The 27993-nt window shown below is 62.4% G+C and overlaps 3 protein-coding genes across 4 annotated transcripts in view; 2 read left to right on the forward strand and 1 right to left on the reverse strand.

Annotated features, from left to right (window-relative positions):
- The window catches only part of SYT2 (synaptotagmin 2), a 36366-nt gene extending 23717 nt beyond the window's left edge, over positions 1-12649 (forward strand). The window contains exons 2-9 of the mRNA XM_065936356.1: positions 8171-8359; positions 9106-9272; positions 10040-10159; positions 10293-10460; positions 10615-10782; positions 11550-11667; positions 12046-12179; positions 12443-12649. Coding sequence (XP_065792428.1) covers positions 8188-8359; positions 9106-9272; positions 10040-10159; positions 10293-10460; positions 10615-10782; positions 11550-11667; positions 12046-12179; positions 12443-12649 — 1254 coding nt within the window. The 5' untranslated portion in view covers positions 8171-8187. The remainder of the gene's footprint in view (positions 1-8170; positions 8360-9105; positions 9273-10039; positions 10160-10292; positions 10461-10614; positions 10783-11549; positions 11668-12045; positions 12180-12442) is intronic.
- A 1928-nt stretch (positions 12650-14577) lies between these two features.
- Positions 14578-16455, forward strand: LOC136169430 (uncharacterized). The gene is made up of 3 exons (XM_065937186.1): positions 14578-15199; positions 15325-16090; positions 16341-16455. The coding sequence occupies exons 1-3, from the start codon at positions 14578-14580 to the stop codon at positions 16453-16455; spliced, it is 1503 nt and encodes a 500-aa protein (XP_065793258.1).
- Positions 16456-17212: 757 nt separating this feature from the next.
- Positions 17213-27993, reverse strand: part of PPP1R12B (protein phosphatase 1 regulatory subunit 12B) — a 165737-nt gene continuing 154956 nt past the window's right edge. Inside the window, exons 24-25 of one of the 2 annotated variants that reach the window (XM_065936358.1) lie at positions 24138-24299; positions 17213-21425 (exon numbers count right to left, since the gene is read on the reverse strand). In XM_065936358.1, coding sequence (XP_065792430.1) covers positions 24165-24299 — 135 coding nt within the window. In that variant the 3' untranslated portion in view covers positions 17213-21425; positions 24138-24164. The remainder of the gene's footprint in view (positions 21426-24137; positions 24300-27993) is intronic. The other variant, XM_065936359.1, reaches the window with a different exon arrangement.

Raw genomic sequence — 27993 nt, forward strand, 5'->3', positions numbered from 1 at the left:
GGATGTCTGGCTCTGGGTGAATGATCACACCATGGTGGTTATCCAGATCATTAAAGTTTTTTTTTTTTTTTTGTATTGTACACAGTTCTTCTGTGTATTCTTGCCACTTCTTACTATTTTCTGCTTTTGTTAGGTCTATACCGTTTCTGTCCTTTATCATGCACGTTTTTGCATGAAATGCTCCTTTGGTATCTGATTTTCTTGAAGAGATGTCTAATGTGTAGCCTTTCCCATTCTGTTGTTTTCTTCTATTTCTTTCATTGATCCCTTAGGAAGCCTTTCTTTTCTCTCCTTGCTGTTCTTTGGAACTCTGCATTCAGATGGGTATGTCTTTGCTTTCCGCTTTTGCATTTTGCTTCTCTTCTTTTCTCAGCTATTTGTACGGCCTCCTCAGACAGCCGTTTCGCCTTTGTGCACTTCTTCCTCTTGGGGATGTTTTTGATCCCTGCCTCCTGTACAATGTTAGGAACCGCCGTCCGTAGCTCTTCAGGCCCTCTGTCTGTCAGATCTCATCCCTTGAATCTATTTGTCACTTTCACTGTATAATCATAAGGGATTTGATTTAGGTCATACCTGAATGGCATAATGGTTTTCCTACTTTCTTCAATTTAAGTCTGAATTTTGCAATAAGAAGTTTGGTCCATATGGTCTAATGCATCATTTAAGGCCTGTACTTCCTTATTAATTTTCTGTCCGTTGTTGAAAGTGGGGTATTAAAGTCCCCCACTATTATTGTGTTACTGTCAGTTTCTCTCTTTTTGGTTCTTAGTATTTGCCTTACATATTGAAATGCTCCTAAGTTGGGTGCATATGTATTTACAATGGTTATATCTTCTTCTCGGATTGATCCCTTGATCACTGATCGTATTACACGCGTGCGTAAACCCTCCAGCAGCTTCCCCTTCCTCTGTGGGAAAGACAGCCCTCCCTGCTGTGGCCAGAAGGCTGTGTGCCTGGTCCCGCGGCCCCCTGCACCCGTGCTGGGCTCCTCTGGGCTCTGGGCCCCGACCGCTCCCATCCTGGGCCTCCGCACTCCTGCTGCCGCCCTCTGTGCTCGGAGGCCCTCCACCGCCAGCGCCTCAGGAAGGCATTCCTGCTCCCCCAGAGTGGGCCAGATTCAGCCCGTCACAGACCAGCCAGCCCGGGCCGCCCCGTGCATCCCTCACTGCTACACTTTTAGTCTCATTCTTGTGCGGTTACGGGACATTCGGCTTATGTCCGCTCCATCGGGGGCAGGCTGTGCGCTGTCGGTGTTGCTGAGTGAACGCTCGGTCCCACCCACCCCGTCCTGTGTCCCGGTTCCTACCGTCCGGGACAGACCCTCGGGCTGGGCTGTGAGCGCACCCCTGTGGGCCCCTGCCCGGCCTCCCGCCTCTGCTCCCCTTTTCCTGGGCTTCAAGGCCCCTGGGCGGGCTTCCCCCGATGCTGGTCTGTGGGGCCGCCTGGCGCTGAGCCCCTCGCTGGCTCTGGTCCCGTGGGCCGGGCCTCTGCTGTGCCCGGGCCGCTCAGGCCCATGTCAGGGGCTCTGGAGTTGGATCCGATCACCGGCATTGACCGTCATTCTCTAGGCGGACACCGTCGAGTTTATTCTTGTCATTTTCACAGCAGTTTTGAAACGCAGGTATGATTTTCTCCGGGTTTTATTGGAGGAAATCGGGTTTTAGAAAGTGACTTGTTTGGCGTCATCTGGCAAGCAGTGGGCATCCTGGGGTTCCAGGTGGGCTGCCTCCCCCGGCCACCACGGCGGGGCAGGCCCAGGACCTGCGGCCAGCGGGTGGGTCTGACAAAAGCCTGCATGTACAGGCTCCATATACACACAGCACACACACTATACCACACACATATACACCACACATAATTCAGTTCAGTTCAGTCACTCAGTCGTGTCCGACTCTTTGCAACCCCATGAATCGCAGAATGCCAGGCCTCCCTGTCCATCACCAACTCCCAGAGTTTACTCAAACCCATGTCCATCAAGTTGGTGATGCCATCCAACCCTCTTATCCTCTGTCATACCCTTCTCCTGCCTCCAGTCCCTCCCAGCATCAGGGTCTTTTCCAACGAGTCAACTCTCCGCATCAGGTGGCCAAAGTACTGGAGTTTCAGTTTCAGCATCAGTCCTTACAATGAACACCAGGACTGATCTCCTTTAGGACGGACTGGTTGGATCTCCTTGCAGTCCAAGGGACTCTCAAGAGTCTTCTCCAACACCACAGTTCAAAAGCATCAATTCTTCGGCACTCAGCTTTCTTCACAGTCCAGCTCTCACATCCATACATGACCACTGGAAAAACCGTAGCCTTGACCAGATGGACCTTTGTTGGCAAAGTAACGTCTCTGCTTTTCAATATGCCATCTAGGTTGGTCATAACTTTCCTTCCAAGGAGTAAGCGTCTTTTAATTTCATGGCTGCAGTCACCATCTGCAGTGATTTTGGAGCCCCCAAAAATAAAGTCTGACACTGTTTACAGTTTCCCCGTCTATTTCCCATGAAGTGATGGGACCAGATGCCATGATCTTAGTTTTCTGAATGTTGAGCTTTAAGCCAACTTTTTCAGTCTCCTCTTTCACTTTCATCAAGAGGCTCTTTAGTTCCTCTTCACTTTCTGCCATAAGGGTGGTGTCATCTGCATGTCTGAGGTTATTGATATTTCTCCCAGCAGTCTTGATTCCAGCTTGTGCTTCATCCAGCCCAGCGTTTCTCATCATGTTCTCTGCATATAAGTTAAATAAGCAGGGTGACAATATACGGCCTTGACGTACTCCTTTTCCTATTTGGAACCAGTCTCTTGTTCTATGTCCAGTTCTAACTGCTGCTTTCTAACGTGCATATAGGTTTCTCAAGAGGCAGGTCAGGTGGCCTGGTATTCCCATCTCTTGAATAATTTTCCACAGTTTATTGTGATCCACACAGTCAAAGTCTTTGGCGTAGTCAATAAAGCAGAAATAGATGTTTTTCTGGAACTCTCTTGCTTTTTTGATGATCCAGCAGATGTTGGCAATTTGATCTCTGGTTCCTCTGCCTTTCCTAAAACCAGCTTGAATATCTGGAAGTTCACGGTTCACGTATTGCTGAAGACTGACTTGGAGAATTTTGAGCATTACTTTACCAGGGTGTGAGATGAGTGCAATTGTGTGGTAGTTTGAGCATTCTTTGGCATTGCCTTTCTTTGTTATAGGAATGAAACCTGACCTTTTCCAGTCCTGTGGCCACTGCTGAGTTTTCCAAATTTGCTGGCATATTGAGTGCAGCACTTTTACAGAATCATCTTTCAGGATTTGAAATAGCTCAACTGGAATTCCATCACCTCCACTAGCTTTGTCCGTAGTGATGCTTCCTAAGGCCCACTTGACTTCACATTCCAGGATGTCTGGCTCTAGGTGAGTGATCACACCATCGTGATTATCTGTGTCATGAAGATCTTTTTTGTACAGTTCTTCTGTGTATTCTTGCCACCTCTTCTAAGTATCTTCTGCTTCTCTTAGGTCCGTACCATTTCTGTCCTTTATTGAGCCCATGTTTGCATGAAATGTTCCCTTGGTATCTCTAGTACCACACACACCACACCACAAATCACACACACACACACACGCATACACTCTTTTGTAAAGCATCTTTTTCCGCTGTTATTCACCGCAGCACGCTAGTGTGGTCCCCGCGCGGTGCGGGGGCCTGGCCTGCCCGCTGTGTGCAGAACGTCGGCACCTGCTACCCCAGACTCCCGTCCTGCCCTCCTCTCCTCCCACAGCCGCAAGTCTGTTCTGTGTCCCGTGAGCTGTTTCCGTTTTGTAAATCGGTTCGCTTGCGTCACACTTCAGATTTCACATGAGTGATATGTGATATCACATTGGCGACGGCTGTCTCTCTGCCTCGCTCCTGTGATGATCTCTAGGGCCACCTGCACGGCTGCGAGTCGCGTCAGCTCCTTCTCGCTGTGGCTGAGCAGCACCCCACTGAGGCTGTGCGCCGCGTCTTCCCCCCGCATGCCTCCGTCAGGGGCGTGTAAGGGGCTTCCGTGTCTGGGCTGTCGCGCACAGCATTGCTGTGAACACGTGCATGCATCTTCTTTGAATTAAGGTTTTGTCTGAATATATTCCCCAGGAGTGGGACTGCGGGACCCTGTGGTGACTCGGTTTTTAGTTTAAGGAGCTTCTATGCTGATCCCCCTGGTGGCTCGGGGAAGTTTGGTCGTTCTTTAAAATGTCAAATGTCGTTCCCGTATGACCCAGCAGCTCCACTTACGGCGTTTATCCCAGAGATGTTTACTGCAGCATCCTTCAGGAAACCAAAGCGGAAGTGACCGACGCCCATGAATGGGTAAATGTGTGAGCGGTGTGGGGGAGTCTTCCTCGGCCACAGAGAGACACGAGGTGCTGCGGCGGCTCCAGGCGGCTCCGGGCGGACACGGTGCTGTGGGGGGACCAGGACGCCAGGCCCCCTGTGGTGTGATCTCGTCTGTGTGAGACGTGTGTGCAGGGGAGTCTGCACACAGCCCGCGGTGCCCAGGCCGGGAGGACGGAGGGAGCGGGGAGCGGCAGGTGAGGACGTGGGGCTCCTTTTTGGTGGAAACGTTCTTACTGGGTCGTGGTGATGGCCGCACGACCCTCTGAATATACTGAACCACCAGATGGAAGCCGTCGAGTGAGTGGATCGCGTGGGTGTGAACCGCCTTCAGCCAAGCCTCTAAAGTCGGGGGGCAGGGTGGGGGTGAGGGGCCAGGGCAGGGGCTGCTGCGGCCCCGGAGGGAGGGCCGGGGGGCTCCGCCTTCCGGGTCGGTCTGGGCTGTCGGACCAGCACGGGAAGGAGCTGGGGAGTGAGCGGGGTGCGGCCCTGCCGAGGGGTGGCCGCGCTGCCTCTGCCGAGGACATGGGCTCTCAGAGGAGGCTCTGAAACCCTCAGCAGAACCCTGGGTGCTGGGGGAATTGTAAAATTCCTGTGCTGTTTGTCTGATGGCCTGGATCCCCAGGGGTGCGCCCCTGGGTGCCCACTGTGGCCGGGCAGGGGATGTTGTGTCCGCCCCACCTGACCTCGGGGGGCCTGTTCTGAGCAGCAGAAATAGCTCGGTGGGGAGGGGAGGGGAGGGGAGCAGAGTTGAAAAACCCCTAAGAACATTACGTTAAATGAAGACCATCACAAGAATACTTTAGCAGCACGAAGTTGAAAACCACCCAAGCTCAAACAGGGGATGACTACACACATGGGGTACGTGCTACCGTGGAGCTGGGCATTATATAGCTGTTTAAGTAAGTAAGGAAAATTGTTGTGATCAACGAAAATACTTGGGACAAAATTTTACGTGAAAAATGCAGAATACCACACTCCCAGGTGGCGCTGGTGGTAAAGAACCTTCCTGCCAAGGCAGGAGAGACACAAGTTTGATCCTTGAGTCGGGAAGATCTCCTGGAGGAGGGCATGGCAACCCACTCCAGGATTCTTGCCTGGAGAATCCCATGGACAGAGGAGCCTGGTGGGCTACAGTCCACGGGGTCACAAAGAGCCACACAAAACTGAGCGACTCATTTGAACAGGAAGTTAACGTGCTGTTGTGGGGAGGAGGCAGGGCTGGCGAGACCCCGACTCAGCCCAGGGAGGGGGCAGCTCCGGGGATGGACGTGGGTGCCGCCTTCCTGGACCAGAGGCTGAAACCCAGCCTGGGTGGGTGTGGATGCGCGCCCGTGTGTGGGTCCGGGAGGAGGCTCGGTTCTCACTGTGAGCTGGCTCCTCGCCTGGGTGGTGTGCTCGGGTGGAGTGAGATTCAGGAAGGCCACGTGCTCTGTGTGCTCTGGGTGAGGGAGGGGTGCCCAGGCTGTCTCTGCCATGGGGGTGGTGTGACTAAGGGGGTTCTGCACAGCCCTGGGGGCGCATGCCAGTGGAGGGGTGCTGCTGCTGGAAGTACCCTTGAACTTAAAGGGATTAAGTAAAGAAAAGCTTGAAAAACTTTTTTTATTGTAGTTGACTTACAGGATCATGTTTCAGGTGTATCACATCTATTATAATACACAGTCACGCTTTTTTAGATTCGTTCCCATGTAAGTCCCTACAGTGACTAGTTCCGTGTGCTATACAGTAGGTCCTTATATATATATATCTATTTTACACACGCCGTGTGTATCTGTCAGTCCCAATCTCCCAATTTATCCCTCCCATCCCTTCCCCCCTTGTTAACCGTTTATTTTCTACATCTGTGACTCTATTTCTGTTTTGTAAATAAGTTCATTTGTCCCATTTCTTTCACATTCCACACATGAGTGATATGTTCGTCTTTGTCCGACTGACGTCACTCAGCGTGAGCCTCTGCGGGTCCTGACCTCACTGCAGGGTCATCAGCGCGTCCTTTTCAGGGCTGAGTCACACCCCACCGCATGCACGCACCACGCGCTCTTTATCCACTGCCGTTGGGACGTTTACGTGGCTTCCGCGTCTTGGCCGTTGTGAGCACTGCTGCAGTGAACGCTGGGGCGCATGTGTCTTTCCAGATGACGGCTTTCTCCAGGTATACGCCCAGGAGTAGGGTTTCAGGGTCATATGGTAGTTCTGTCTTTAATAAGGAACCTCCGTACTGTTCTCCACAGTGGATGCAACAATTTGCATTCCCACCAGCAGGGTAGGAGGGTTCCCTTCTTTCCAGGATTCAGTTTGTAGACTTTTTGATGCTGGCCGTCCTGACTGGTGTGAGGTGATACCCCACTGGAGTTTAGATTTGTATTTCTCTAACAATTATTCATGGTGAACATTTTTTCTTGTGCTTTTTAGCCAACTGTATGTCTTCTTTGGAGAAATGTCTGTTTAGATCTTCTGCCCCTTTTTAAATTGTTTTGTGTCGAGTTACATGAGCCATTTGTATATTTTGGAGATTAATCCTTTGTCAGTCTTTGCAAATATTTTCTTCCATTTTGTGGGTTGTCTTTTTGCTTATGGTTTCCTTTGCTGTGCAAAAGTTTTAAGGTTTAACTAGGTCTCATTTGTTTTTGTTTTTATTCTTACTACTCTAGAAAATGGGTCAAAAAAGATCTTGCTGCAAATTTATGTCAAACTTATGTCATGTTTTCCTTGAAGAGCTTTATAGCTGTCTGGTCTTACATTTAGGTCTTTAATCCGTCTTGAGTTGACTTTGTGTTATGGTGTTGGGAAGTGTTCTAGTTTCATTCTTACACATGTAGGTGTCCTGTTTTCCTAGCGCCACTTATTGAAGAGGCTGTCTTTATGCCATTGCATATTCTGGCTGGCCTCCTTTGTCAAAGATAAGGTGCCCACAGGTGAGTGGGTTCATCTCTGGAGTTTCTGCCCTGTTCCAGTGATCTAGATTTCTGTTTTTCGTGCCAGTACCATACTGTTTTCATGACTGTAGCTTTGTAGTTTAGTCTGAATTCAAGGAGCCCGATTCCTCCAGCTACATTTTTCTTTCTCAAGATTGCTTTGGCAGTTTGGGGTCTTTTGTGTTTCTGTAAGTTCCAAAATTATAAATTTTTTTGTTCTAATTCTGTGAAAAGTGCTATTGGTAATTTGATAGGGATTGCATTGAACTTAGTCTGTAGATTACTTTGGGCACTAGTCATTTTGACAGTATTGATTCTTCTGAGAGCACGACGTGTCTCTCCATCTGTCTGTCTTTTGTTTCTTTCATCAGTGTTTCATAGTTTTCTGAGTGCAGGTCTTTTGCCTCCTTAGGTAGGTTTACTCCTAGGTATTTTATTCTTTTTGATGTGATGGTAAATGGAATTTTCCCCTTCACTTCTCTTTCTGTTCGTTTGTTGTTGATGTATAGGAACCAAGGGATTTCTGTACATTAATTTTGTGCAGTGCTAGCTTTAGTGGTTCTCTGGTAGCAGTTAGGATTTTCTATGTATAGCATCATGTCATCTCTGAACAGTGACCGATTTACTTCTTCCTTTCCAATCTTGATTCCTTTTATTTCGTGTTCTTCTCTAACTGCCGTAGCCAGGACTTCCAATACTATGTTGAGTAACTGGCGAGAGTGGACACCATTGTCTTGGCCCTGATCTCAGAGGTGAGGCCGCAGTTCTTCACCACCAGAAGGATGTTTGCTGCGGGTCTGCCACACACGGCCTTTGTCCAGTCTCAGCGCCTGGAAGAGCCTTCCGCGGCCTGTGGGCAGAGCCGTCTGCGCTTGGGCCTCTGGGATGCTCACCCTGCCCCCTTCACCCGCAGCTGTTCCTTCTGCCACCATGAGGAGCATCTTCAAGAGGAACCAGGAGCCCATGGTGGCTCCCGCCACCACCGCCGTGCCCGCCGGCCCGGCAGACAACTCCACAGAGAGCGGGGGTGTGGGCGAGGGCAAGGAGGACGTGTTTGCCATGCTCAAGGAGAGGTTCTTCAACGAGATCGTCAAGCTCCCTCGTGAGTGTCCCTGTGCTGGGCGGGCCGTGGGGGTGAGATGGCTGTGGGCTCTCCTAACATTTGGGCTCTAGGCTGGATCATTTGGCGGTCGCCTTCAGGACCGGGGGTGGTGGGGGCGGCAGAGTGGTCTGTCACTAATGAAGGGAAGAAGGGGGGTTATGAGCCCTCACCTCCCTGAGCAGAGTGTTCTTACGACTTAGAAGAAAATGTGAAACCTAAAGATGAAGTCTTCCAGCTACACTTTGAAATAGTTCTGTTACAAGATAACCCCTCCCCACTAAGGCTTCCCTGATAGCTCAGTAGGTCAAGAATCCACCTGCGATGCAGGAGACACTGGTTCAATTTCTGGGTCGGGAAGATCCCCTGGAGAAGGGAGTGGCTACCCACTCCAGTAGCCTGGCCTGGAGAATTCCATGGACTGTGTAGTCCACGGGGTCACAAAGATTCGGACACAACTGGCCGACTTACACTAACTGCTTCATGGATTCCTGAAGATGGGGAGGAGACACCCAAGGTCCAGATTTGGGGGGAGCAGCCGAGGGCCAGCCCCACGCCCCCCGAGGTCATCAAGGAGCTCGGCCCTCTCAGCAGCGCACACGGAGGCTGCCCCCACCCCCATCAGGGCTGACAAGGGCCGTCCCATCCTCTGCGTGAGCCAGTCACGTCTCAGCAGAACCCGGCTGGGTTTTGACTGTGGGGTGTGGGCTGCCCGGCGGGCACCGCTGACCCCGTCTCCCCATGGGTAGTACCCCCCTGGGCGCTGATCGCCATCGCCGTGGTCACGGGCCTTCTGCTGCTCACCTGCTGCTTCTGCATCTGCAAGAAGTGCTGCTGCAAGAAGAAGAAGAACAAGAAGGAGAAGGGCAAGGGTGCCAAGAACGCCATGAACATGAAGGACATGCGGGGCGGCCAGGTAGGGGGCCCGGGCTGCACTGCCAGCAGGGCTGGTCCGGGACGGGGACCTGGGGTTCCTGCCTGCAGGGCCAGTGGGCCGGCTGGGGCCCGGAGGACTGGGCTCCTCTCCACCCGTCTCTGGACTGGGCCCAGAAAGAGCTCGGAGGTGTCCTCGTGTCTCCTCTTGGGCACTTTACCTTGCTGAAGGAGTCAGTGGGGAGGATGGCAGGAGGGCGGAGCCCGGAGGCCTCAGGGTGCGCGTGGGGGGGACCCGGGAGGCCTCAGGGTGTGTGTGGGGGGGACCCGGGAGGCCTCAGCGTGTGTGTGGGGGGGACCTGGGAGGCCTCAGGGTGTGTGCGTGGGGACCCGGGAGGCCTCAGCGTGTGTGTGGGGGGGACCCGGGAGGCCTCAGCGTGTGTGTGTGGGGGACCCGGGAGGCCTCAGCCTGTGTGTGGGGGGGACCCGGGAGGCCTCAGCGTGTGTGTGGGGGGGACCCGGGAGGCCTCAGGGTGCGCGTGGGGGCCCGCGTGCAGGGCAGCCCCCGGCTCCACGTGGGCTGGTCCGTGCTGCGGAGTTGCTCACCACCTCCTCCTCTCCTCACCACCTTCTCCTCTCTCCTCCCTGTGGACGCGCCCGGCCTGGACGCCCGGCCCGAACGCCTGGTACGTGTTGCCCAGGGTGGCGTCCTGCCCCTGAGGACTGGGGCCCCCACCAGGTCCGGCGCAGGCTCTGCATGGGGGTGGCCCCTGTCTGTCCCTGATGGCCCCTGCTCACTCAGCCTCCCAGGACGATGACGATGCGGAGACGGGCCTGACGGAGGGCGAGGGCGAGGGCGAGGAGGAGAAGGAGCCCGAGAACCTGGGCAAGCTGCAGTTCTCCCTGGACTACGACTTCCAGGCCAACCAGGTGGGGGCGGGGACACGGGCCCGGCTCCAGGGAGGGCCCGGGTGCTGTGCAGACCTCAGGCGGGTCACCGCCTCCCGGGGTCACGCGGTTCCCTGGGGCCTGGGGGGCTGACGGGCGCCTGCTGTCTTCACAGCTCACTGTGGGCGTCCTGCAAGCCGCGGAACTGCCCGCCCTGGACATGGGCGGCACCTCGGACCCTTACGTCAAGGTCTTCCTCCTTCCAGACAAGAAAAAGAAATATGAGACCAAAGTCCATCGGAAGACGCTGAACCCCGCCTTCAACGAGACCTTCACCTTCAAGGTGACAGGCGGGGAGGCGTGGCGGACCGGGTCCGGGGCCGTGACCCAGGCCCAGACCAGCTCGGCGGGGACCAGAGCCCGAGTCCCTGCCGTGTCCACAGCCTCCAGACGCCCCGGAGCTGCGCCGACCCCTTCATCCTGCCTCTGCCCTGCAGGTGCCGTACCAGGAGCTGGGCGGCAAGACCCTGGTGATGGCCATCTACGACTTCGACCGCTTCTCCAAGCACGACATCATCGGTGAGGTGAAGGTGCCCATGAACACGGTGGACCTGGGGCAGCCCATCGAGGAGTGGCGGGACCTGCAGGGCGGGGAGAAGGAGGAGGTGAGGCGGGCACGGCGTGGGGCCTGCAGGGCGGGGAGGAGGAGGAGGTGAGGTGGGGCGGGGGGGAGGAGGAGGTGAGGCGGGCGCGGGGCAGGCGGGTCAGGGCCCCGCTGGTCAGCCGCCCGGCGAGCCCACAGGTGCACCTGTTTCCCCCGAGGCTCTGTGCCCGCCTAGGGCCAGCGACCCCCCTGGGGCCTCGTGTGCCCGCAGGGAAGGCCCACGCTGTCTGAGCGGGTTCTCAGCAGCGGGCTTGTCTTCCTGGAGGCAGCTGCAGCACTTGCTTACAGACTCACTGTGAGCGGCCACTGTGCACAAAGCCTCCCTTTAGACACTGCCCTCCGAGCACCAGCTGACTGTCACCCAGCCCCTGGGTGCGGGGGAGGTGGCCGGCCTGGGCCCCCGGGGCCGCCTCTGAGACGCTTCGGCTCCGTGCCGTGGCAGTGGCGGAGACGACCGTCCTCCTCTCTGGTCACGAGGCCCCTGCCCGGTGGCACTAACACCAGCTGAGAGGTACCAGGGGCTCTGAAAACCACCTCGCACGCTGCAGGTGGGACGGCTGTGATCAGAACAGGGGAGGGCCCTACCCCCTCCGCTCAGCCCCGGGAGGACCCCACGTCCATTCAGAGCCTCCGGGGCCCCACCGGCATGGTGCCCACAGCTCCAGGGTCTGCCCGCCGCAGGCAGGGCTGGGCTGCCCCTGGCCGAGGCCCCAAGGGGTCAGCCGTGCTGGCGGCTGCTGAGATGACCCGGACCCCGCCCCCTGGCAGCCGGAGAAGCTGGGCGACATCTGCACCTCGCTGCGCTACGTGCCCACGGCCGGGAAGCTCACCGTCTGCATCCTGGAGGCAAAGAACCTGAAGAAGATGGACGTGGGCGGCCTTTCAGGTGCGTGCAGGGCTGCTGGCCGCCACCGGGGGCGCCCAAGGTCCACCCGCGGCCAGAGCCCTCAGGCTCCCCTGGGAAGGGGCTGCAGGGCTCTGCTGGGCCGGAGGGCTGACCGCCCGCCCTGGATTCCGCTAGTGCTCGGGGTCCGAGTCACCTTGGGCAGGCCGGTTCCCGGCATGCATGTCTCACTGCCCAGGTCGGAGGAGGGGTGGGGTGGGTCCCAGGTGTGTCCCCGGCCCAGGACACACGTCACCAGGAGCCCCTCGCCCCTCAAGGAGCCGCAGGCTGCGGCGAGTCATGGGGGCAACGTCTGTGACCACCCTGGCCCCGGGCTGGCGGTCCGGGGTGGGCTCAGGGCCTGCCTGCTGCGCCCCACAGACCCCTACGTGAAGATCCACCTGATGCAGAACGGTAAAAGGCTCAAGAAGAAGAAGACGACAGTGAAGAAGAAGACCCTGAACCCTTACTTCAACGAGTCCTTCAGCTTCGAGATCCCCTTCGAGCAGATCCAGGTGCAGGGCTGATGGGGCTGGACACAGGGCCGGGGCTCACCGCTGACCCCCGCGGGCGGGGGAACAGATGGCCGCCCCCCTGGGGCCTGGATCTGGGCGCTTCCCGAGCTGCCCCTTCTGTGGGTGGCGGGCCTCTTGAGCATGGCCTCTGTCACTCTGCAAGGATGGGTCTGCCCCTTGGGCTCCACAGGACCGTCTGGGTGGAAGGAGAGGGAGGCTGGGGCGTGCCGCTCGCGGACTCCTGCCCTCCCTCCCTCCTGCAGAAGGTGCAGGTGGTGGTCACCGTGTTGGACTATGACAAGCTGGGCAAGAACGAGGCCATCGGCAAGATCTTCGTGGGCAGCAACGCCACGGGCACGGAGCTGCGGCACTGGTCAGACATGCTGGCCAACCCCCGCCGGCCCATCGCGCAGTGGCACTCGCTCAAGCCCGAGGAGGAGGTGGACGCGCTGCTGGGCAAGAGCAAGTAGGGCCGCGGTCGCGCCGCCGCCGAGACCCAGAGCCACGGGCGCCTCAGCCGTGCCCCCGCGAGGCGCCCGGCCCGTCCGTGTGGTCGTGTCCCCCGTCCCCTTTTTATAAGGACCCTCCCCTCCGACGGCCGTGGGAGGAGGGCCCCCAGAGGTGGCGCGGCCCGCCCGGCCCGCCCCGGGAGCTGTCCCCGCTGCATGCCCACGCCCCGCTCCTGCGCAGCTGCACCCCAGGCTCACCCCGAGGCGGCCTCTCCCGTCCCCTGAGTGTGTGGCCCCCGAGACGGCGGCACTGCTTGGCTCCAGACAGGGCCGGCCCTCCGGCTCCTGGATGGGTGGGGTGCTTTGAATGGCTGCTTCGGAGGCAAGGCGTGGAGACTGGACTGTGCAGAAGTCACCGCCCCTCGGGCTGTTTTCGGGGACACCACGGGCCTGAGCTGGTGGCTGGACTCGCAGGGGGTCTGTCCGTCCTGCGACCTCACCCTGTGGACGGGAGATGTCAGACTGTGAAGACAGAGAAGGGCCCCCTCCCAGAGAGACCGCGCCGGGCCTGCTGGAGCCTGGCCTCTGGGGGGGAGACGCGGGTGCTGGCCCCCGTCTGGGACGAGCGCTGAGCGGAGTCTCCTGCCCGCGCCCGTTTCCTCTTTTATCTCAGTGGAGCAGCGCAGTCTGTGCAGACATGGGGGCTTCCCGAGGAGGCCCTGTCCTTGGGCCCAGGTGAGCAGGGGGCGGTGGCCGGCCGGCCGAGCTCCCTCAGGGGTGGCCCTCCTGTCATCCCCCGGGGCCCCCATGCTGGCTCCCTGCTCACCCCTTCCCCAGTGTTGATAAAAAGCCATATATACGTGAGTCCCGTGTGCATGGAATCCCCTTCCCCACCCACAGCCTGGGCAGGAGCGGCAGCGCCCGCCACCCCCGGCGGTCTCCCTCCTCCCCTCGCGGCCCCCCAGGGCCCGGAGCTGCTCCCCTATCATCCCGCGTCCCCCACCCGGGCAGATGGCCGTGCTAGGCAGGCTCCCACCGGAGGAAGACGCTGGGGCCCTGCTGCGCATGCGCGCAGTGGGGAGGGGGGGGCTCAGCCGTCCTCAAGGGCCTGCGTCCCGGGGAGCCCCTCTTCACGGGTGGGAAGGGGGCGGCCCTGCCTTCAGGAACGGGTGACCCCAGAGCGGTGGGATTCGGTGCTTCCTCAGGGCCCCCCTCCCTGTGCCCAGGACTGGCCTCCATCCTGACGCGTCTGCTGCTCTGAGGGTCCTGAGCCTGGACGCTGGGCTGGCTGAGGGGCGGGGTGGGGGCAGCAGGGTCCTGCCAGGGGCCGGCCGGGCCCAGAGGAGCCGTCTGAGCAGACGTGTCTGCTGGTGATGCACGCGTGCTCCTGTCTGCCTGAGGGTCCTGCCCCAGGCCTGTGTCTGAGTGTCGGGGGTCGGAGTCCCCCCTCCCTGGAGTGAAGGTCACCAAGAGGGAAGCAGCAGCAGGGGTGCCTTTCACAGAGGGACTGAGAGTGACAAGTGAAACCCAGGCCCCCCGAAACAGGAGGGGGCAGCAAGCTGCTTCCTCACCGCTCCCAAGCAGGGGCTCCCGGCTCTAGGAAGAGCCTCCGACAGTGGCTGGGGGCATGCGGGTGGGGGCAGGGCCGGTCTCAGCACAGCCTCAGCCCCTCCTCCTAGGAGACCACACACGCCCCTGCTGCGGTGGGCTCTGGGCCCCACAGAAAGGGCCGGGGTCCCCGCGGGGGGCTGCGGGGAGCAGGGTTGGAGGAGGCCCCCCCCCGGGTCCTGCAGGGTCTGGGTCAGTTCTTGGCCCCCCGAGAGGCTTTCCCCCCCCGCCGCCCCCCCACCCGGTTGCGGCAGACACGGAGGGGTCCCGGGGTGGTGGCCCTCAGCCCCGCAGGCCAGACGCCAAGTTAAATGCAACAATGTGCGCGTCCGCCCTCAGCGATGGCCGGGACACTCCCGCACCCACTGACCTGTGTCCGTGCTCCGGCGCTGGGCAGCCTCCTCCCTGCGGCCACTCCTGCCCCGCCAGCTGGGGGGGCAGGGACAGGTCACCGGGATTGTACTCGTTTTCGAGCTGCAGTGCTGGGAAGGGGACCCTGTGACCTGGAGACAACCGAACAGGGGCCTTCAGAAGCCAGCCGAGCCTCTGCCCCCAGGCGCGCCATCCCCCGCCCCGCCCACTCGCACACGCCGCCCCGCCCCCGCCCACACGCCGCCCCGCCCCGCCCACACGCACACGCCGCCCCGCCCCCGCGCACACGCACAAGCCGCCCCCGCCCCGCCCACACGCCGCCCCGCCCCGCCCACACGCAGCCCCGCCCCCGCGCACACGCAGCCCCGCCCCACCCCGCCCACACGCACACGCCACCCCGCCCCACCCCGCCCACACGCACACGCCGCCCCGCCCCGCCCACGCACGCCCAGCTCCGCGCCCACAGCCGCATGGCCGCCCCCAGAGCCCAGGTCCGCCTCACACCCCCGAGCTGCTCCCTGACCCCGCGTGTGAAGTCCGCGTCTCCCCCAGCTCCCCACGCCCGGGGAGCCCCTGACGCCGTAGCCCCACGTCCGTGGGCAGAGCTGCCCCGGCGCCCTGCGTGTGGCCTGCTCCTCCCCCACTGTCCGAATCACTGAAAAGCCATACGGGGGTCTCCAGGGCCGCCCTCTCGAGCCCCGGGCCCCTCTGACCAGCTCCCCTCAGGGCACTTGTGAAGGGCTCGCCTGCCGCCCCCCGCCCCGCGCCCCGAGCACAGACGGGTGTCCCGGGCTCCTGGTGGGGCCCCAGCGGTGTCGCCCCGGCCCTGCTCCATGTGGGGCCCGTGCAGACGGCCCGGGTGCGTGGGAGCCGTCGGTGGCTGGGCCTGTGGTCGGGTCCCGATGCCCCCGGGTGGACACGCAGCCCTGCTTCTGAGATGCTGGGGGCGGGGCCCCGGGCTGGAAAACAGGGGCGCTCAGCTCCTGCCGTTGGGCAGGACACCCCAGGAGTGGGCAGCCGCAGCTCCTCTGAGGTGGGGGTGCGGATCCCCGTCCACACCCAGCCCCGCCCCGCCGCCCCCTCGGGAGGAAGAGGCGGGAGGGGGACCGCGGACCCCGAGCCCCGAGCCGTCGTGTTGGACCCCGAGTACGGCAGCCCTGCCAGCAGCCCCCGAGTGGGGTGCCCACCCCAGCCGAGGCCACAGCAGGCGTGGCCCCCGCGCTCCACAAACCGGGGGAGGGGGTGCGGGCAGGATGGACCCCAGACCCCTCAGAGCAGCCGGGTGTCCTCCCCGACCCCTCCCGTCCCAGCACCAGCGTTACGGCTTCTGAAGCCCCCAGGCCAGGGTGGGCAGGCCCAGGCCCCTGCAGCGTGCGGCCCACCGGGACCCCAGCCCGCCTCACAGGAAGGACGCCTGTACAGCCCCCTGCCCCCGCTTGGCCGCGCCCTCCGCCGCCCTCCACCGACTCTGTCTGGTCTCTCGTCAGTTTGTTCTTTTGTAACGAGCAGCATCTCCTTATTAAAGAAAAGAGCTGAAAGCAAGCTGGGGGTGCGGGTCTCTGCTTGTTCCTGCTGGGCGGGGTGTGGGCATGGTTCTGAGATCCCAGCCCGGGCTCAGCGCCTGCCTTCAGGGGCTGCGGAGACCAGCCCGGGCTCAGGGGGGCGGTGGGTGCACGGGGCCCCCAGGGCGGAGGGGTGGACCAGATCCCCGGTGCGCCACCCCTCCCCCCAGCCAGCGGAGCAGGCCTGGGCGCCCGCGCAGACTGAGCCCATGGGGTCTGCAGAATGTCAACGCCTACAAGCCCTGGGTTAGCTCGCGGGAGAAACCCGAGATGTCTGACCTCTGAGGCCAGGGCTTTGGGGCTTTTCAGGGAACAGGGAGCACCCCCCATCCCCCACAACACTGCCCCTCACCTCAGCCTGTGGCGGTCTCCTCGGGGGTCCCGGCAGGCCCTGAGCACCGTGGGCATCTGGTTCTGACTCCAAAACAAGAAGGCAGAGCGCCCTCCAGGCTGGCCGGGGGGCTCGGGAGGAAGCGGCCGGGCCGCAGCGGTCCCCGGGTCTCTAGGTGACGCGTCTCCACTGACAGCCAGCCGTGAGGAGCCTTCGCTCCGTACCTGCTCCTGAGCCCCGGACCGCAGTCGGGCGACCGCGGGGGACAAGGCGCCTGCCCCCTTCCCGGCCCCCAGCGTGGTGACGGGGCCTCCGCAGGGCATGAACAAACCGGGGCGGGGCGGGCAGCACGGGGCGGACGCAGGGCCAGGCCTGGGCAGCCGCACGCTGAACGCCACCATCTCCGGTGGCCCTGTCAGCTGCCTTTACGGTCTGAAGCTCTGGAGGGACTCTGGCTCCCCTGACCCAAGCAGTGGCCCTGAGACCCCGCTGCGGAGGGCAGAGGCCAGGGCCACCGCCGGACGCCAGGCAGCCCCACAGACACCCCCGGGCCCCTGGACCACGCGGCCGGCCTGGTGACGCCACCCCGAACATGCTGACCGTGTCTGAGCTTGGACACTAAGCAGGGTCAGGCCGGCTGGGAGAAACAGCACAGGCTGGCCTAGACGTGAGGTTCTATGAGCCCGGTTTCCTAAACCTCAGAGACCATCACAAAGTTAAAACACAATTTAATTTACTCATTTATAAATACTGTTGTGTTTACAGGCATCATACAGACGTGAATATTATTATTTCCAAACTTTCAAACACAGAATACTTAATAATACTATATAACAACAACCAGTAAAACAAAACCATTCACCTCAGGGTTGAAAGGCCACTCAAAAGTTGCATAAAAATACATTCAGCTCACGAAGTGCATCCGGGCTTCTCCCTGAGCCCGTCCCCCCGGTGTGTGTACACGGAGATGCTGTCTCAGAGGAGAGCTGGGGGGTGAGGTGACGGGCGGGGGCGTGGGGACCCCGGGGAGGTTCTCACACGTGCGCTCCACCCAGTCGGCCAAGGCCGCAGAGGGGACGGGGGTGGGGGGGGGATGACGGGGACCAGAGCCACAGCCTGAGGCAGAGCCCCTTGCGGCAGGTTGTGGGGGACACAGTCTTCCCTCCCGACCAGATAGCCGGCTTTTCGCGAGCTCAGAGGGCCCCGCCTCCAGGGGGCCTGGCTCGAGGCCGGTCCTCCCTCTCAGGACAGCCGGTGGGGTGGAGGGGGTGGAGCCCGGAGCCCCGCCGGCACCCAAGACCATCAAGGCGCCTCCAGCTGGAAGCAGGGCCGCCCCCAGGCCCCTGCCAGGCCAGGCCTCCCGCCTAGGGCATGTGCACAGAAGGGAGCTTTGTAACCCAAGTTGGGGCGACTCGAGGAAAACCGCCCCTCCTCTGAGCACCACGGACTCCGAGCAAAGCAAAGACTGAGCGTGAAGATGATGAGGGCGGGGGAGGGTGGAAGGCATGTCTGTTCCGGAAGCACACAGGCGCCTCCCGAGGCCACCTTAAGGGGCCACCCAAGGCAAAGACCACTCTGGAGTCCCTGTCAGTGAGCAGAGGAACCCAAGCGGCCCGAGAGGAGAGGGGCAGCGGGGGCCAAACACGTGAGTTAACAGAGCCGGAGGGAGCCGGGCTGAGGCTGTGCCGTCTCCAAGCAGCAAACATGCTACACGCAGGCTGGAAACAAGAGCGACCCCCGAGCGCAGCACCCCTCAGGGGGACCAGACTCTCTGCGCCTTCTGTCTGCAGTCTTCTCCCCAACCTGCCGTCCAGCCCAGCCTCCCAGGAGGCGGAGCCGCCTCTGTCTGGCCTTTCCTCACTCCAGATCCCGCTCACTCCTCAGGAGCAGCAACAGCGACAGCTCCCAGGCCCCCAGGAGTCAGCACAGGTGACAGACGCAGTCCTCGAAGGGGGCTGCACGCTCCTGCAGGGACCTGGGCCCGGGACAGCCCCGGTGCAGTCCCGACAGCCCCCAGGAGAGGCTGGTTCCCGGGAAGGTCCTCTGCCTGCCTAAGCCAGAGCTAAGACGGGGCGGCCGCGGCCCAGGGCCACGAGGAGCCACACCCGCTCTGGGAGGGCCATTCATCCAGAGGCTTGCCCGGCCACCCGCGGGTACAGTCACTGCCCTCCACGCTGAATTCACTCTCCCACTTACACACTTAAACAGTTTGAATGGAGAAGAAAACAAGAATTTATGACGTTAGAACGAGCAAAATCTGAGTGTGAGAAATTATCTGGTCTCCTTAGGAATCAAAAAAATCACAGACTCTCAGGTCTGGAAGACCTGACCCCAGCCCAGCACAGCGGCACGGCTGCCCGGGGCAGGCCCAGCCCGAAGGCCCCGACGCCCGACCCTGTCCTTCCAGCCGCTTCCTTCTGCCGCGCCCCTGCCTTCTCACGGTGCCCAAGGACTCACCTCCCAGGTACTGACACCCGCCCTGAAGCTCAGCGTGGGGACAGCGCTCGGTGCTGCCCACTGGGCCCTGGCCGGGAGGACCGCCCACACCCACCGCCAGAGGCGGCGGTGCCAGGGCGCCCCTGCCGGGTGGAGCCGGGCCCTCCCTGCTTTCCGTCGGAGGCACGCAGGCTGGGGCCCCAGGAAGCCCCTCCGGGCTGTCCCCACTGCCTTGCACCCACAGCAGCGCCCACCCTGTCGGGCCCCCGCACCAGGAGCCGACTGGAACCGGAGGCGGAAACGGGCTGGTGGGCCCGTCCTGGCGGCCCACGCTCAGGTGAGGCGGGGCCACTCCGACAGCCCGCCCCCTGGGCCGGGGGAGGCCAATGCTCCGCGGGAGGAGGGGGAGCCGGAGGCCCCAGTCCTCGCGTCCAGGAGCAGCGGCCTCAGGGACGGGGTGGCGAAGTGCCCAGGCTGCAGCCGGAGGCCTGGTCATCAGGCCTGGACAGACGGCCTCCCTGAAAACCGCAAACCAGCGATGACGAGGACCCTCCCAGCCGCTGACCTCCTGCTCAGGCGACAAGGCGGAGCCCCAGGGGCAGTGAGGAGGCCCTGGCCACCACCTTAGACCCGCATGGCCTGGAAGGAGACCGGATTCAGGGTCTCATAGAGTGAGCTGGTGAGGCCTGAGACCAGCCACAGGGCCCGCCCTCCCGAGCTCGGGGCTGTCTGACACACGAGGGCTGCAGGAGGCGCCCGTGGCCCAGAAGGCACAGCCAGAGCCCCTCTGCCCGCTCTGCCTGATGCGAGCAGGGCAGGGTGACCCCTCCCACTCAGCCTCCTTCTCCTGAGAGCCAGCCCCGTGCCAGGGTCAGCGGTCAGAGTCAAGGGCGCCTGCGGGGCCCCCCAGAACAAAGGGGCGCTGCATTGAACACTGGAGCTTCCTCTGACGCGGCGTCACCCCCGGCCCGCCCATCCCCACCGTCAGACCCCCCCACCGTGCGCACGGGGAGGGTGTGCACGCCCTGAGAAAGCAATTCTGCCCCAGAAGACAGACCTATCTGGAACTGGGACTTTGATCGATCATAGCTCTGGGTTAAGGAGTACGGGGCGCTTCTGAGGGCCACGGAGGAGTTGGGGCACTCTGGTTTCTGACAGACAGGTAGCGTCTGCTGACAACTTCACACTGGATGTCAAAAGCAGCCCCAAAGCTGACCTGCACGCTCACACCAGCTGAGGGACAAAACTCTGACAGAAAGCACACGCCTAAGTGTTGACACCAAGGCATTACCAAGGACTCACGCCCGAACTCTGTGCTGGACCAAGGGGGCGGTCCGTCCAGGCTTCTGTCTGGGGGAGGAGGCTACGACGGGACGGGGAGGGAGCAAGGTGAGCAGGCCATGTGAGGACGGAGCTCGGGGTCCCCATCCCATGCACGGCAGGGCTGGCATGTCACGGGGGGCCTCGGGAAGACCACCGCTCGCACCAGGAACCTTTCTGGCTATCAGCGTCTCCCAACTTTCCAGTGATCAAGGCACAACCCCCAAAGCTCCCTGACCCAAGGTGGGGGTCCCTGGACACGGCTGTGGGGGGGGGGTTTGCCCCTGCCAGAGCCTTGACTCGCTGCTGCTCCTAAGCAGGCGAGCGCCTCTCCCCAGACACGCCAACAGTCACCAAGTCAGCCGTCCTGGAGGCGCCTTGTTACAAGGGCGTGGACCCCCCTCACGCCCGCCCCCATCAGCCCGCCCCATGCCCCTCAGAAGCCCTCAGGACGGGAAATCAGGTCAAGGGAACCAAGGCAGGTTTTCTGGTGAAGCAGCTGCTGTGACGGGGGACAGGCGGGCTGAGAGCCCGGCCCGGCTTCGCGGGGCCAGGCCAGCGTCTGCGCCCAGGCGCGCACAGCGGGGGCACACGGAGGACAGGGCCAGCACAGAAACGGGGGACGAGTGCGGGTCTAAGAGACGCGGTCACCCGAGCTCGGGCGGGCGCTGCAACAGTCACGTCACCAGGAGGCTGGTGGAAACGCCGCCGCCACCAGCATCTCCGCGTGGACTCAGAGCAAAGTCAGGTCCTGAGAGGCAGGGGCGAGCGGGCCCCTCACAGAGCCGCCGTTACCTCGGACCGGGCGTCCTGGCGTTGGCGCTCCCAGCGCGGGGGGCTCACCGCCCGGGCCAGGCGCCACACGGGCGAGCGGGCAGGCGGCGGGAGGCCAGGTCTGAGGCAGGCCTGGCAACCCCGAGCCGCCGAGGGTCGCCGTGGTGCCTTGATGGGAACTGTCTGAGCTGGCGGGGGTGCTGGGGGGCCGCTGAGGGTGCGGCGGCTGACAGCAGAGGCAGGTCCCGGCTCGGCCGGCGAGCGCAGACGGGCACGGACGCGAGCCCCCCGTCAGCCCCGGCCGGGCCTACTTGGACAATTTGCTGATGACTCTGATGAGGGCTCCGTTTTCGTCTTTCAGCCTCTGGTTGTCGGACTTGAGCTCCGTCAGGACCTGCGGGGCAGAGGAAGAGGTGTGAGGATGGCGTGATCCCCGCAGGCCCGTCCCTCTGTGAGGGTGACCAGTGTCGGCTCACGGCCCCGCGGCAGGGACACCCTCTCCCCTTCCTGGGCAAGTGACTGTTTCCTGTGTCCTCCCCGGGAGCACTCTGGTCGGAGAATCCGGGGCAGGCACACGCTGGGGACACAGACGTTCGGAGGGTGGTGGGGGAGGCAGGCGGCGGGGGCACAGCTCGGGCCTCCGCTCACACACACAGCACGACGTGCGGGTCCCACTGCGGCCCCCGGGGGACGGGACCACTGCGGCCCCCGGGGCCGGGGCTGCCGTGGGGGCGGGCGCGCTGTTCCGTCAGCCCTGGACCCTCACACCCGGCTGCTCGACCTCTGGGACGAAGGGAGCAGCGGCCCCCAAACCAGGCCAGGCGCTCCCACAGGAGGCGTGGGGTCTGAGCACCCTGATGGCTCCGCAGGGACGCAGCTGGTACGGGAGGCGGGGTGCAGATGCTGGGTGCGATAGAGGACCTGTTCACCACGAGGGCAACCGAAATCTCTACTCCCATCCGCTCAGAGCAAATGTCCTCTGCTCAGTCATTCAGGTCTATAGCCCCTGTTGGGCCATGTTCCTGGGGCTGATTTCAGGTCTGGCTCTGCTGGTAACACTCAGGGGCCAGTGTGATCCCCGCAAAGGATGGAACTGTCCCCTCAGCCCCTTACAGATGAAGCAGGTTAAGTCGTAGACAGACGTGTGTGGACTGCAGACAGAAGTGCTGGTAGAGAACAGAGGTGTCTGGAGTGTCAGGACGGCCTCTGGGGCTGGAATACAGCCAACCTCACGTCCACAGATGTGGACAGGAGCCCAGCGTCACTGTCCATGCACAGCCCCTCACGGGAAGGCCAACACAGACGCTGCAGATGCGGGGCCACATCAGGCACCCGGCTCTCTTCTCTGGGTTTACCACTTTGTATCTAGAAAGGCCCGCCCCTGCCCTAGTCCCTCACAAAGCAGGGACTCCGAGGGGCCCGCAGCTGTGGCGTGGCACGTAGGAGGGCGCTGATCCAGATACACCAGAGCAGAGCGATCCTCTGCGACCCTACGATGCCCACCCCGGCCCCATCAGAGTCTGGACGGCCTCCCTGCCCACCCTCAGCCTCAACTGCTCAGACGCCTGGGCCGAGAGGCTGGGAGAGGCCCTCTGACGTGCCCTCCCAGGCTGCCGGCAGACGCCCGGGCCATGTTCCCACAGCGGGTTCTGGGCGGGAAGAAGCTCCACGTGGGAACGGCCGTGTCACCGCCAGCAGCTCTCAGGTCGGGTCTGAACTGCCCCTTTTGAAAACATGTACAAACACGGCCTCGACTCTTGGGAGATTCACTTCCAGGTTAAGACTCGATTCTCTGGGGAAACTAGGCCGAGGCACTTTCTCAGCCACCCGAGCTTCTGCCGACAGTCCGGGAACCCTCGGAAAGGACGGAAGGGATGCAAACTGACCGGAGAGGCTGGCGCTCAGACAGCAGAGGTCGGCCTGCCCCACACTCTCCCAGTGACCTGGGGCGAGTCACTTCTGACTCAGAAGACTCGGTTCTTCCCACGAGAACAGGGACTGGTCTCTCACTGAATGGGAATGTGTGGGCACAGAGCTTGGCACGGGCCCGCACAGATGACCACCGGCCCCGGGGTCCCCAGCCCTGCCAGCATGGGGTCCAGCCCCAGCCAGGCCCGGGATCTTCTGCACCAGAGGGGGACTGAGAAAACTGGGTCATCTTTTGGGGTGCCCAGTTCACCCCGAGTCAAGTGTTGACCTCCCTGAGTGGAGCGTGGCCCTCATGCACCTTCCCAGGAGGTCGGGGGCTGCTCGCCCGGTGGGGGCACCCACAGCATGCCTGACAGGAACGGGGGGAGGGGGTGCAGACCCGGCGGGTGCTAGCTGCCAGCTACTGACCCAGAGGTACAGCAGACAGAAAGAAGAGCAGGCCTCAGTCAGGACTGATTAGATTGTTGCTGGAAATTAAAAACTCATTTCAGAGAGTGAGACTGCACAGCAGTGAGGACCCTTCAGGCCACCTTGGCAGGAAACACGCCAACCGTGAGCCGCTCTTCAGACCACGTGAGGGAGAGCCTCTGAGTCCAGTGGACGCGGTCCCTGGTCCTCCGGTGACCGCTCACGGCCACCTGCCTGTGGCCTTGTCAGGGAGGGCCTGGCCACGGGAGGGGGCCTTGCCCCAGGCCCAAACCTGTGATGGGCAGGAGGACACGGACCCCAAGATGGGAGAAGAAGGCAAGGCCCAGCGCGGGAGGTGAGTGCAGAGGAGCAGGCTCAGAGCCCCTGCCCAGAGCTCGCTCTGGGCACACAGAACAGGTGAGGAGCTCTAGACACCCCGGACCTCAGCTCAGAGGCTGACCAGCGCGTGGGACCCAGCCCCGGGCGTCTGAGCCCGCAGCCCCTGCCCTTGGTCACCACAGGCCCGACCTGACCGCTCCAGGCACAGGCTGCACTGGGGTCACAGCTGACCGAGAGCCCGATCTCCCCGAGGTGTTCACACACAGGCCAGGACCCACGGACCCGCGTGGCCACCTTGAGGGAAGAGTCTCAACAGGTCCCAGGCCAGGCCCCTGCCCCGCGCCTGCAGACCACCAACCTTCACAGACCCCACACGCGTAGGCTCTGGGGGCAAATGCAGAGCCCGAGGCCGACAACAGAGGGAACGTGCCTGGAGTGGAGGGGGGGGGAGGCGGGACTAGAGCCCCTGGGGGTCCGAGCCCTCGACGGCCTCCGAGAGTCTGGCCACAACGCGGGTCAGAGCCCGGTTCTCGGCCTGCAGCTGCTCGTTCACGTGCTTCAAGGTCTGAATCTGTTTTAGCTGGTGGAGGTTCTGCAGAGTGAGACACGGACGGACAGACAGACAGGACAGGCCAGAGAAGAGAGAAGTGGGACAAAGAAGTCACGTGACTTTCTGCTTTTAGTCTGCATGCAAGGAAGGAAAGGCGAGGCGGAAGGTGGCGGGTGGGCAGGTGGGGCTGGGGGCTGGCTGGAGCAGGGGTGAGTCTGGGGGCTGGTGTCCGGGGCTGCCCTGCTGCCCCCTCCTCGCGTCCTCCCAAGAACTTGGCTCCCAACTCCCATCTGTTTCCTCTCTGGGTCCTTATTGCCTCCCTCATGTTTCATTTTAAGCGGAGTGAGGCCTGTGGGAGGCGCTCCTGAAGCAGGCCCCGATGTTCCCGACACACCGGCCCCAGCTAGGCCTGCTCTGCTGCCTGGAAGCCAGGGTGGAGACCTGCCCCCTGCCCTGGCTCAGGGCTGGGACCTCGTCTCAGAAGGCAGACAAGTGACCGGCGCCAGGCCCGTCCATCGGTCACCCGGGACAGTGGGGTGGATGGAGCAGGGTAGCGTGCCCATGGCCGTCCCGTAAAGGACTACGGCCAGTGATAAACAGGATCCTGCCTGGACCAGCCCTTCCCACCAGGCCTCTGAGCCTGAAGCTGAGACCATCAGCTTTGAGAGGGAGAAAATGGTCTCGCTGCGAGAATGGACTTCACAGATGGAGGCGATGACCTGTGGGTTACGTGACTACAGACAGGTCGCCAGGCACCAGAGAAGGGTCTCTTCTGCCTACGCAGAGGGGAAGGACAGAATTGGAAGGTCAGAGAGGCTACAGTTTTTCAGGAGTGAAAGAATAAAACGAGAGGCAGCACGAAGGGGAAATGGTGAAAAGGAAACATGCAGACAGATGCTGACTCTTGACCCACAGACAGAGACTCGCCGCCTGGGAAGTGGGAGGGCGGCCCACGGTTCCCAGGAGCCCAGAAGGGCCGGGCCAGGGGGTCTTCTCAGCGAGAGGGCGAGCGGGGTCATGTGCAGCGCGTGGGGCCAGGCGCAAGGACCCGTGGACAGTCCACAGTGCTGCCCCTTCCCTGGGGCTGACGGGACCAGCGCTTTCGGCAGTCACGGTCCCTCCCTGAAGTGGTCCTTGCCTCCTAGAGTGGCGTTCAACTAGGAGAAGGACTCTGAGAACCCACGAGCACAGGCGGGTCGAGGGAAAGAATGTGGCTGAGGGAGCAGGGCTGAGAACAGGCGTGGCAGGGAGCAGCTGAGCAGGGGGCCAGGGTCAGCCAGGGATGCTTCCAGAGCAGGAAAACAAAACTCCAAAAGCAGTGTCCACAGGGACAGGCTGCAGGGCCTCCCATGCCAGTGCCTGGGGGAGGGGAGGGGAGGGGAGAGGAGGGAAGGGGGGTGAGGAGATGGGAGAGGAGAAGACTGAAGAGATGTGGGAGGGAGGTGAGGAGATGGGAGAGGGGAGGGGTGAGGAGATGGGAGAGGGGTGAGATGGAGGAGGGGTGAGATGGGAGAGGGGAGGGGTGAGGAGATAGGGGAGGGGTGAGGAGATGGGGGAGGGGAGGGGTGAGGAGGTGGGGGAGGGGGTGAGAAGATGGGGGAGGTGAGGAGATGGGAGAGGGGAGGGGTGAGGAGATAGGGGAGGGGTGAGGAGATGGGGGAGGGGAGGGGTGAGGAGGTGGGGGAGGGGGTGAGAAGATGGGGGAGGTGAGGAGATGGGGGAGGGGAGGGGTGAGGAGATGGGGAGGGGAGGGGTGAGGAGGTGGGGGAGGGGGTGAGAAGATGGGGGAGGTGAGGAGATGGGAGAGGGGAGGGGTGAGGAGATAGGGGAGGGGTGAGGAGATGGGGGAGGGGAGGGCTGAGGAGATGGGGGAGGGGAGGGGTGTGGAGGTGGGGGAGGGGTGAGATGGAGGAGGGGTGAGATGGGAGAGGGGAGGGGTGAGGAGATGGGGGAGGGGGTGAGAAGATGGGGGGAGGTGAGGAGATGGGAGAGGGGAGGGGTGAGGAGATGGGAGAGGGGTGAGATGGAGGAGGGGTGAGATGGGAGAGGGGAGGGGTGAGATGGGAGAGGGGAGGGGTGAGGAGATGGGGGAGGGGGTGAGGAGATGGGAGAGGGGAGGGGTGAGGAGATAGGGGAGGGGTGAGGAGATGGGGGAGGGGGTGAGGAGATGGGAGAGGGGAGGGGTGAGGAGATGGGGGAGGGGGTGAGAAGATGGGGGGAGGTGAGGAGATGGGAGAGGGGAGGGGTGAGGAGATGGGAGAGGGGAGGGGTGAGGAGATGGGGGAGGGGAGGGGTGAGGAGGTGGGGGAGGGGTGAGATGGAGGAGGGGTGAGATGGGAGAGGGGAGGGGTGAGGAGATGGGAGAGGGGAGGGGTGAGGAGATAGGGGAGGGGTGAGGAGATGGGGGAGGGGAGGGGTGAGGAGGTGGGGGAGGGGCAGGGAGGGGGGAGGGGAGGGGTGAGGAGGTGGGGAGGGGAGGAGGTACAGGGAGGGGTGCGGGGGTGCGGGGATGGCAGGGAGGAGGGGAGGAGATGGGAGAGGGGCAGGGAGGGGGGAGGGGAGGGGTGAGGAGGTGGGGAGGGGCGGGGAGGGGGGTGGGGAGGGGTGAGGAGGTGGGGAGGGGAGGAGGTACAGGGAGGGGTGCGGGGGTGCGGGGGTGCGGGGATGGCAGGGAGGAGGGGAGGAGGCTGAGCCAGGGTGGCGGCTGCCCTGGCCAAGCTCTCAGGCCCATCGGCGCGCTGACCTGCGTGCCCGCAGAGGCGGACACACAGCCGCCTCCTGTCCAGCCGCGTGTGGTTTCCCTGGGGGAGCCAGAGATACCTACCTTTCCAAGTGAAGGCCAGCAAGGCTCGGGCACTCACAGCCGCACAGCCCACACCCGCGGGCCAGACCCCTCCGGGGCTGGAGTCAGGAAACCGGCCCCAGCCCCACCTGTCCTTGAGCCCCTCCCGCTTCCTGGGGCTCCCTGGGGTCACCCCGCCCCCCGCGACCACGCCTGCAGGGCCTGAGCTTCTGTCTGAACGGAACAGGGTGCCGGTGTGACCAGGGTTCGCGGCTGGCCGTGAGAACAGGGTGGCCGCGTGAAAAGCCAGGTTTCGGCCAGCATGCCTCCTGCCCAGCGCGCAGACAGTCACGCACAGGCCCCACTCGGCTCCAGCCGGCCTGCACAGAAGCCGGGCCTCGTGGGGCACCGCCCATGTGCGCACCTCGATGCAGAGAAGAGAAGGCCTCGTGACCCCGCTGAGGGGACTGCAGGCCGAAGGGAGGAGACAGAGCCAGCTGCCTCGGCTGCGGCCTGAGGGCTCCCACACGGGCGGGAGCGGGCCGGCGGCTCCCCTCCGGACTAGACGGCAGCCTGGCCTGGAGCGGATGAGGCCTGGCTCCTGAAGGCCCTGTTTACAGGGTCCTAGCTCGGGCCGTGTCCACGCGCCTCCTCAGTGCCGGCCCGTTCCCCAACGAGCGCCCTGAAAGCAGCCCCAGACAGTGTAGCTCCAGAGCGGCAGAGCCCCCAAGGAACCAAGGCCCACCCTGCGGACTGGCGCGTGGACGTGCTCCCCTGGGGGGGCACGCGTGCATCCGGAGAAGCCAGCAGCTGTGGAGTGCGGGCCCCACGCCCTCGGGAGAGGCGGCCCTGCTGCAGATACAGGTGGGCCCTGCCCGAAACCGCCCGGCAGCGTGGCCCGTCCTCCCTGGGACGCTGAGCCTGCCGCGTGCATGGGGCGCGGCGCCTCCCGTG

This window comes from Muntiacus reevesi, chromosome 5 (genome assembly GCF_963930625.1).
Source record: "Muntiacus reevesi chromosome 5, mMunRee1.1, whole genome shotgun sequence".
NCBI classification, from domain to species: Eukaryota; Metazoa; Chordata; class Mammalia; order Artiodactyla; family Cervidae; genus Muntiacus; species Muntiacus reevesi.